This window comes from Borostomias antarcticus (assembly GCF_949987555.1).
Source record: "Borostomias antarcticus genome assembly, chromosome: 5".
Lineage (NCBI taxonomy): Eukaryota > Metazoa > Chordata > Actinopteri > Stomiiformes > Stomiidae > Borostomias > Borostomias antarcticus.
In genome coordinates, this window is record NC_140238.1 from 33,140,676 (window position 1) to 33,150,675 (window position 10,000).

Genomic DNA, 10,000 nt, shown 5'->3' on the forward strand with positions numbered 1-10,000 from the left:
AACACCTCAACACATGTACTCAACCAACACCTCAACACATGTACTCAACCAACACCTCAACACATGTACTCAACCAACTCCTCAACACATGTACTCAACCAACACCTCAACACATGTACTCAACCAACACCTCAACACACATACTCAACCAACACCTCAACACATGTACTCAACCAACATCTCAACACATGTACTCCACCAACACCTCAACACATGAACTCAACCAGACATCTTTGTGCAATATGTGCGTTTGATTTATACTCTGGCTTTCTCGTGCGTATGTGCGTTTTTTTTAAGGTACGTTGGTGAATTACATCCATGTGTTTGTTCCGTAACTGCAAACACACTTCTTGTGTGTGACGCCAAGGGGAGGAGCTTAGCTGCTGTGTGGAGTGGATAAGCTGGAGCCAGATTGGTGTTGGTGTTGGCTAGTCGCTGACGCCTTGTCTTAAAATCATACCGCTGTGTTGGCAGGTTTTTCGGTCAAGCGAGCATCAGTCAGAAAGCTCGGTGTGAATTGGAGGTGGCGTACTTTATCCCCCGGATCAGGAACGCTAAACGTTGTCTCGCTACATTCGGTCTGCCGGGCGACTCGGCCAAAGGAGAAATAAACGTTGCCTTGCAATCAAATGTGCGTTGTTGTTGGATTGTAATAACAAATAGACAATAATAGATGTTGCAAGGTTGAGTCGTTGATCGTGCGAAGCCTTGTTTACGAGGAGAGGGACGTGGAGATGACCAGATGGGCATGTGGAAATCTGGCCCTCGCCCAGATTGCGTTTTGTCTGTTGAGTATTTAGGCGGGTCGGTTTAGAGAGAGACATGTGCTGCTAGAGGAGCTCCTGCCCCAACACCCCCCGCTGGGCCCCAGACCTGGCTTATCCCTCCGTCTCTCTCTCTCTTTATCTCTCTCTCTCTTTATCTCTCTCTCTCTCTGTCTCTCTTTATCCCTCTGTCTCTCTCTCTCTTGATCTCTCTCTTTATCTCTCTCTCTCTCTCTGTCTCTCTCTCTCTCTTTATCCCTCTGTCTCTCTCTCTCTTGATCTCTCTCTCTGTCTCTCTCTGTCTGTCTCTCTGTCTCTCTCTCTTTATCCCTCTGTCTCTCTCTCTCTTGATCTCTGTCTTTATCTCTGTCTCTCTCTCTCTGTCTCTCTCTCTATCTCCCTCTCTGTCTCTCTCTGTCTGTCTCTCTCTCTCTGTCTCTCTCTCTTTATCTCTCTCTCTTGTCTGTCTCTCTCTCTATCTCTCTCTGTCTCTTTATCTCTCTCTCTCTCCCTCTCTCTCTCTCTCTCTCTCTCTCTCTCTCTCTCTCTCTCTCTCTCTCTAGGTAGGGTTCTTTGGCTACGGGTGGGGGATGGGGTTAAGTCATATATCAGACATAATCAGATTTTCGTCTCCATCCTAATCACTCTTAACGATTCAGAGCGTTGCCTTGGCAATCACCGTTCACGGCTGTTATAATCGCTGTGTCAGCAGTGCGTCGTGGTCTAGTGGATGTGGGGGTTGGAGACGCGTTAATGTGTCCCTACACACGTTAGGTATGTTAGTCTGGGCGTTAAGTATGCTGGCTTTGGGGCTCCTAGCGCAGAGCCGGTGTTAAGCCGGGGGCATTACTGTGCTCAGGATTGCGGTGAGGTGCATTGTGGGTGAGACTGCCGGTTGTTATGGCGATCTGGCAGGCCGGGTGCCCTGTGTCCCAGGGTAGCTCCTCTCTCCCCTCTCATTAGGGGAACTTGTGATTTGGCTTAGCGAGCCGAGCTCGGGAGGGTCGGGACGGGACATCTAACCCCTCCCTCCCTCCCTCCCTCCCTCCGCTCTCCTTTGATTCCTCGCTTTTGTCATGAGAGACCCTCCTCCCTCCGCTGCGAGTAATTACTGTACCACACAAACATGGGGGCGGGCCGGCGCGCCCACCCCCTCTCGCCAGCTCTGTCGTTCTCTCACTCCTTCTCTCTCTCCCGACCACCGGCCGACCTCTCTCTCTCTCTCTCTCTCTCTCTCTCTCTCTCTCTCTCTCTCCCTCCCTCCTCTTTCCCTCCTCTCTCCTTCCTCTCTCTCCCTCCTCTCTCTCCTCTCTCTCTCCCTCCCCCCTCTCTCTCTCTCTCTCTCCCTCCTCTCTCTCCCTCTCTCTCTCTCCCTCCTCTCTCTCCCTCTCTCTCCTCTCCCTCCTCCCTCCTCTCTCTCTCCCTCTCTCTCTCTCTCTCTCCTCTCTCCCTCCCTCCTCTCTCTCTCCCTCCTCTCTCTCCTTCCTCTCTCCCTCTCTCCCTCCCTCCTCTCTCCCTCCCTCCTCTCTCTCTCCCTCCTCTCTCTCTCCCTCCTCTCTCTCTCTCCCCCTCCCTCCCTCCCTCCTCTCTCTCTCTCCCTCCTCTCTCTCTCCCTCCTCTCTCTCTCTCTCTCTCTCTCTCTCTCTCTCTCTCTCTCTCAACTTCCTGTCAGGACCAGACGGTCTCTCTCTCCCTCCTCTCTCTCCCTCCTCTCTCTCCTTCCTCTCTCTCCTCTCTCTCTCTCCCTCCTCTCTCTCTCCCTCCTCTCTCTCTCTCTCTCTCTCTCTCTCTCTCTCCCTCTCTCTCTCAACTTCCTGTCAGGACCAGCCGGTCCCTCTCTGAGTTTCTACTTCCTGTCAGGAGCAGACGGTCCCTCTCTGAGTTTCTACTTCCTGTCAGGAGCAGACGGTCTCTCTCAGGATCGGGTCTCTCTGTAATTATCTCTTCTGTACTCTGTATTTTTAAGTAAAAAAAGAAAAAAGAAAAGGCGTTTAAATTTCTTCCTACAAAAATATTGTTTATGAACCGGCTCTGCCTCTTCCCTGGGGCGGACCGGGACACCGGCTCAGTCAGACGGGGGTGTATCTGTGGTCCAGGGGAGGTCAGGGAGGTGGGGTCTCTCTTTTTACGACCCCGCCAGGGACCGTACGTTTCTCCATTAGTCTCAGTCCGCTCCTCGGTATCTACAGAGAGAGAGTATGTTTCCCTTACTCACCGAGGGGAGACGGTTATTTGGGACGAACGGAGACATGTACGGTCCTCGACCGGCCATCGGGGAGGACTAGCGCCCTGAGACAGAGGTAACCCTCCCCCCCCCCCCACCCCTCCTCCACCCCCCCGGCTCACAGACAGCTCTGCCTCGTCCCTGGACCCCCCCTCAACCCCCCCGCCTGTCTTTGACTTGACTTTATTGAGTTTATTTGAGCAGGGACATGCATACCAATCCACCGTGATAGACATGAAGCATGAATAAAACTAAATATGCATTAACAAGGTTGATCATATTCAGCTGCAGTCCTGGGCTAGATGTTAAAGCCCGGGAAAAGACATCATATATTGAATTGAAACCTTTATTGCCCCAGAGGGGAATTTGTTTAGCACACATCAAGCATACAGAAAACATTAAAATGTACGCCCGTCACCAACACCGCAATGTCACCAACCACCATCATCGTCATCACCATCCTCACCAACATCATCGCATCAACATCATCATCACTGCAACAGGCATCAACAGCTGTTTAATTTAATGCTTCTTGGCACACAGGAAGTGCCGGCTGGTTTAGTCCTTGTTTTGTCCGTTCTAAACCTGCGTCCAGAGGGGAGGGGGGACTCTGAGAATATAGAAAGACATTTTAGAACTAATATAATAAAAATATCATACCGGTCAGTCAGTTGGAACAGAGAAGCTACGGGTCCCAGTCAGGCAGCGCCCCCCCCCCCCCTGGGCGGAGCGTGGAGCGTGCGGGGGCCCTGAGGTCGGCCCCGTCTCCCGGCCCACGGAGAACGCAGGGTGACAGATGTCTCCTCCCACACAGCCCCGCCCAGCGCCTCACATCAAGCGTCTCACATCCAGAGAGCTGCACACGCACATGGAGCTGCACTAGAGCTAGCGCAGGGGAACGTGTGTGTGTGTGTGTGTGTGTGTGTGTGTGTGTGTCTGTCTGTGTCTGTGTGTGTGTGTGTGTGTGTTTGTCTGCCTGTCTGCCTGTCTGTGTGTGTGTGTCTCTGTCTGTCTCTGTGTGTGTGTGTGTGTGTGTGTCTCTGTCTGTCTCTGTGTGTGTGTGTGTGTGTGTCTGTCTCTGTGTGTGTGTCTCTGTCTGTCTGTCTGTCTCTATGTGTGTCTGTGTGTGTGTGTGTGTGTGTGTGTGCGTGTGTGTGTGTGTGTGCAGCTCCAGTCAGAACCCCGTGGCTCCAGAGGGTAATCTCTAAGTAGGAGTTAAGAGGGACGGGTACTAGTTAGCACAGATTAGGCTCAAATCAGACGGCTTGTGGAAAAGACCTCCGTGGCAGGAATGTGTTGTTATGACCGCTCTGTCCTTCCATTGGACAGAGTTAATGATTAGAACCTTCAGCGCAGGCTGTGGTTAGCCAATCAGCAGGAGGGTGGAGACCCTCGGTGGGAAGGAGGCTGGTGTGGGTTATGTGGAACACAATCTGACACAGATACAGGAGACAAAGATAGTTGTAATGTCAGGGAGTCTCACACTGGCAGCATACAGGAAGTGACATCAATTCAGCTGGCTCCGTACAGGAAGTGACATCAATTCAGCCGTTTCAACACGAGCCGACTTGTGTCGAGTGGAATTTTAATGACTGCATTGCAAATTATACTGTAGATGTACAGCTGTGACCTGTGACCTCTAGCTGTTGATAAGCCTAATGTACGCGCCATCGTTCGTAGGTGGTGTTAGTGTTCTTCTGCGGGGTCAGGGGTTGTTGGAAGCCTAAGAATGCGCCACTGGATTCAGTCTGTGCTCCCAATGTTTGACCCCAGAGGCCCTGTCTGACCCCGGCCTGCCCCGGGTCATCCTAGTTTGTCCTGGGTCATCCTGGGTCATCCTGGTGTGTCCTGGGTCATCCTGGTTTTGTCCTGGGTCATCCTGGGTCATCCTGGTTTGTCCTGGGTCATCCTGGTTTTGTCCTGGGTCATCCTGGGTCATCCTGGGTCATCCTGGTTTGTCCTGGGTCATCCTGGGTCATCCTGGTTTTGTCCTGGGTCATACTGGTTTTGTCCTGGGTCATCCTGGTTTGTCCTGGGTCATCCTGGTTTGTCCTGGGTCATCCTGGTTTGTCCCGGGTCATCCTGGTGTGTCCTGGCTCCTCCTGGTGTGTCCTGGCTCCTCCTGGTGTGTCCTGGCTCCTCCTGGTGTGTCCTGGGTCATCCTGGTGTGTCCTGGGTCCTCCTGGTTTGTCCCGGGTCATCCTGGTTTGTCCTGGGTCATCCTGGTTTGTCCCGGGTCATCCTGGTTTGTCCCGGGTCATCCTGGTTTGTCCTGGGTCATCCTGGTTTTCTCCTGGGTCATCCTGGTTTTGTCCTGGGTCATCCTGGTTTTGTCCTGGGTCATCCTGGTTTGTCCTGGCTCCTCCCGGGCGAACACATCTCCATCTCTGGTCTCCATGGCGCCGGCAGCCACAGGAAGTCCCCCAGCCTGCGTCGGCCATCTTGTCTGACCTTGAAACCTCCTGAATCATCGCGTAAGCACTTATCTAAAGACCCCGGTGCTCTCACGGCCTGTTCCCCTCCGCGCCTGATTACACGGCCGTGGGGGATAAACACCCATGTCCCTCCTGCTTTTAGGTGAAAGGTTTTCTGGGGGAAACGCCTAGGTTAAGAGCAGAGCCCTCGGCACTTCGGTCTAAAGCACAGCTCGGTATCGGGTACAGGTGTAACCAGTGGCGGGGATCTGTATCCAACTTTGGGGGGGGGACATTTACATTGAAATTTGAGGTTTTTTTTTGGGGGGGGGACATCTTCCTACGCGGCTGTATGGTCATTTGAACGCCACTACCCCAATCTAAATATTGGGGGGGACAATTTCAATGATCTCAAATATTGGGGGGGGGGCATGTCCCCCCTGACCCCCCCAGGATCCACGCCCCGGGGTGTAACACGCCACCCAGGAAGCAAAGACTGAGGCAGCAACTAACGAGCTACGCTAACCCTCTTACGGGCGCTAACCCGACTGAGCTCATAATGTCGTTGTTGACGGCGCGTTTTAATGGACTCTGGCCGCGGGAAGAGACTGCGTAACGGCGTCTGGCGGTGAGAAAATGAGAGGTCGTGGTCGCCGCCGCTCGCCAAGGCCGGAACCTAGCGGGGGTGGGTGGGGGGGGGGCAGAGTGTCGTTGATGTCGTTCATTGATTTACGGCTACATAATGGCGTCGGTCACAATGTGGTCGAGCTGTATTATTGTACACCCACACACTTTGCGTTCCTCTGTACTTCAGAGGCACTTGTGCACACTAACGCGAGCGCTGGCGCACGCACACACACACACGCACACACACACACACACAGACACACACACACACACGGCAACGCAGATGTGGAGTTCCCGGGGTTGGTGGATCTGAGTGCAGCGAGTCGTCTGTTTCCACTGAGGCTGTTACAGCGCGTTGCTGCATCCTGCTGTCGGCCACACATGACTCACACACCGCCATGTTTCACTGAGGAGGAGAGAGGGAGGAGGAGGAGGAGGGGAAAGGGGGGAGGAGGAGGAGGAGGGACGAGGAGGGGGAGGCAGGAGAGGGAGGAGAGGGAGGAGGAGGAAGGGAGGAGGAGGAAGGGAGAGGGAGGGAGGGAGGAGGGAGGGAGGAGAGAGGGAGCAAGTGAGAGGAAGGAGAGGAGAGGGAGGAGGAGGAGAGAGGAAGGAGAGAGGAAGGAGAGGAGAGGAGAGAGAGGAGGAGGAGAGAGGAGTAGGAGTGAGGAGAGAGGGAGGGAGGAGAGAGGGAGGGAGGAAGAGAGAGGAAGGAGAGGAGAGAAGGGGACTAGGATAGATAGCAGCTATAGAAAGCAGACGCGAGGAGGAAACGTGTTCCCCGTTTGGAGCTGATATCATATTGATCTCTTCTTGGACCGTTTCTACAATCAGTGAAGGAGCGAAGTACACGACTCGCTGCCCACGGGCTACTCAACCTCCCACATCCCCACCCTGAGTCTGCTGGCTCAGACCGGCACCGTGGAGACACCTAGTGGCCGAGGGTGGTATTGACCCAAGCAGCTGTGTTTTCCTGGCCTGGCTTAATCACCGGGGCCAGACCCTGGCAGACAGTCGCTAGCCTCCATTATAGCATTAAAGCTAATTGACCGATGCTAGCTGTCGTCTGGTCCTGTGTGCTCGTCCCTGACCCGATGCTTCCTGTCCCTCCCCCCTCCGCTGCAGAGCGCCCACCTGGCCGTGATGGACGCCCTGATGACCGTGGGCGCCATGGAGACGGTGAGCGCCGCGAAGGCGTGCGGCGCCGCGGAGCTGCTAGGGGGCGGGGCCAGCTGGGAGGCGGAGCTTCTCCGCTGGGTTAACGAGGTAAGGGGCGGCGCCGGAGACGCCATGTCTGGACCCGCTGCTCCATTCATTCATTCATTCATTCATTCATTCATTCATTCATTCATTCATCCAGTGATTCATTCATTCATTCATTCATTCATTCATTCAAGTTGATTTGAATAGGGACAGATACAGTGTCATAGCAGATATAGCTATTGCAATTTCCCATGCCCGTCCTTAGAAGGGCCTTTAAAATAACAAACATAAAACATGCATAAAATATGCCTGATATACGCAGCTGACAGCTCAGTCTACATAAATACATTTACCATTACCATTTACATACGTACATACATACATACCTGTACATGCATACATACATACAATAAAAATATTCACAGTATACACATGCTGTATACCTACCCCCCTACCCCCTGCATATGCTACACGCAGCACACACACACAATTATACACATGATACCATGATCGTCCTTAGAACTAGCTACTCATACAGTATAAAATAAACAGGATATCACTAGTTGTATCCTATTTTACTGTTTTATAATAGGCAAGACAGGTTTATTAGTAAAGCCCATTCCAGCAACAACGCAATTCAAAGTGCTTTACATGAGACATTAAAAGCATCAAGACAAAGTGCAAGAAACACATGAAAGGTCATTTAAAACTAAATGCAAAAAAAGGACATTTAAAACAAAATGCAGGAAAAATAAAATGGGAATAAAAGTGACAGTGCAGCGTATGAATAATAGAATGCAGAGCTATTGATCCCAGTAACGGTCATTAGATGTACATCAGTCATTGTACAGTAATTCCCGAGGGTAAGATTGCCACATTGTCCCAGAATGCATCGGTCAGCGTCGAGCGTGTGACGTCCATCTTGTTTGTGTCTCCCAGCTGAATCGGAAGCTGAGGGAGGTTTCAGAGGCGTCTCAGAGCGACTCGTCTCAGCTGAGCACCGACCCCCAGCCTGTCCAGTCCTCCGTGAGTACCCTTCACCACCAACGCACCACACGTATCCCTCCATCAACGCACCACCGTATCCCTCCACCACCAACGCACCACCGTATCCCTCCACCACCAACACACCACACGTATCCCTCCACCAACGCACTACCGTATCCCTCCACCAACACACCACCGTATCCCTCCACCAACACACCACCGTATCCCTCCACCACCAACGCACCACCGTATCCCTCCACCACCAACACACCACACGTATCCCTCCACCAACGCACTACCGTATCCCTCCACCAACACACCACCGTATCCCTCCACCAACACACCACCGTATCCCTCCACCACCAACGCACCACCGTATCCCTCCACTAACACACCACCGTATCCCTCCACCACCAACACACCACCGTATCCCTCCTCCACCAACGCACCACACGTATCCCTCCTCCACCAACGCACCACACGTATCCCTCCACCAACACACCACCGTATCCCTCCACCACCAACACACCACACGTATCCCTCCACCAACGCACTACCGTATCCCTCCACCAACACACCACCGTATCCCTCCACCAACACACCACCGTATCCCTCCACCACCAACGCACCACCACACGTATCCCTCCACCACCAACACACCACCGTATCCCTCCTCCAACGCACCACACGTATCCCTCCACCACCAACACACCACCGTATCCCTCCACCAACGCACCACCGTATCCCTCCACTAACGCACCACACGTATCCCTCCACCACTAACACACCACACGTATCCCTCCACCAACGCACCACCGTATCCCTCCACCACCAACGCACCACACGTATCCCTCCACCACCAACGCACCACCGTATCCCTCCACCAACGCACCACAAATACCCCCCCCCCACCAACGCACCACCGTACCCCTCCACCACCAACGCACCACCGTATCCCTCCACTAACACACCACCGTATCCCTCCACCAACGCACCACCGTATCCCTCCACCAACGCACCACACGTATCCCTCCACCACCAGCACACCACGCGTATCCCTCCACCAACGCACCACACGTATCCCTCCACCAACGCACCACACGTATCCCTCCACCACCAACACACTACCGTATCCCTCCACCACCAACGCACCACACGCCAGCCAGCACTCAACACTGGACACGCCTCCCAACACTCAGTATAATACCTCTTGGTTTACACACTAACACTCTTCCATAAACGCTGACTTTATAGAGCGTTACATGCGGTACACTAAGCTTATCAAGTATTCATGTTGGTGATACTCCCACACGACACGCACAATTAACCCCACATCCTATCCCGTGGCTTGTATCCTGTCAAAATGGCGCCGTCGGTACAACCTCCCCCCTCTCCCTGGAGCTCCTCCTCCGTAGCCTCGATACCTGTCCTCTCCCTTGTCTCCTGGGCGTCCTCTGTACCTCCATCTTCTCTCCTGTCCTTCCTTCCTCCCTCTCCACAGTGTCCCACCCGCTGGTACTGGAAGCTAGTTCCTGTAAGTCCACCCCCCTGTCCTCTGTCCCCCGTCGTCCTCGTCTGTCCCCCTGTCCCTCGTCCATCTTCATCTCCCCTTAGCGGTTGATTTGTGACCGACCGCTCGGTCCTCCCTCTCCATCTGCCGGCGCTGTGGGAACGTTTGCGCTACGCTAACCGCTAACCCGATGATGTCAGGGGGCGGAGCCAGGCGCGGCATGCCGTTGTGTATCCGAGGAAGCGGCAGCATGAATCGCCGTGGAAACTGATGT

The 10,000-nt window shown here is 53.7% G+C and overlaps 1 protein-coding gene across 3 annotated transcripts in view; it reads left to right on the plus strand.

Annotated features, from left to right (window-relative positions):
• The window catches only part of camsap3 (calmodulin regulated spectrin-associated protein family, member 3), a 35,292-nt gene that overhangs the window by 12,738 nt on the left and 12,554 nt on the right, over positions 1–10,000 (plus strand). For all 3 annotated transcript variants that reach the window (XM_084438832.1, XM_084438833.1, XM_084438834.1), the window contains exons 3-4: positions 7,152–7,292; positions 8,169–8,255. In XM_084438832.1, the coding sequence (XP_084294958.1) occupies positions 7,152–7,292; positions 8,169–8,255 (228 nt within the window). The remainder of the gene's footprint in view (positions 1–7,151; positions 7,293–8,168; positions 8,256–10,000) is intronic.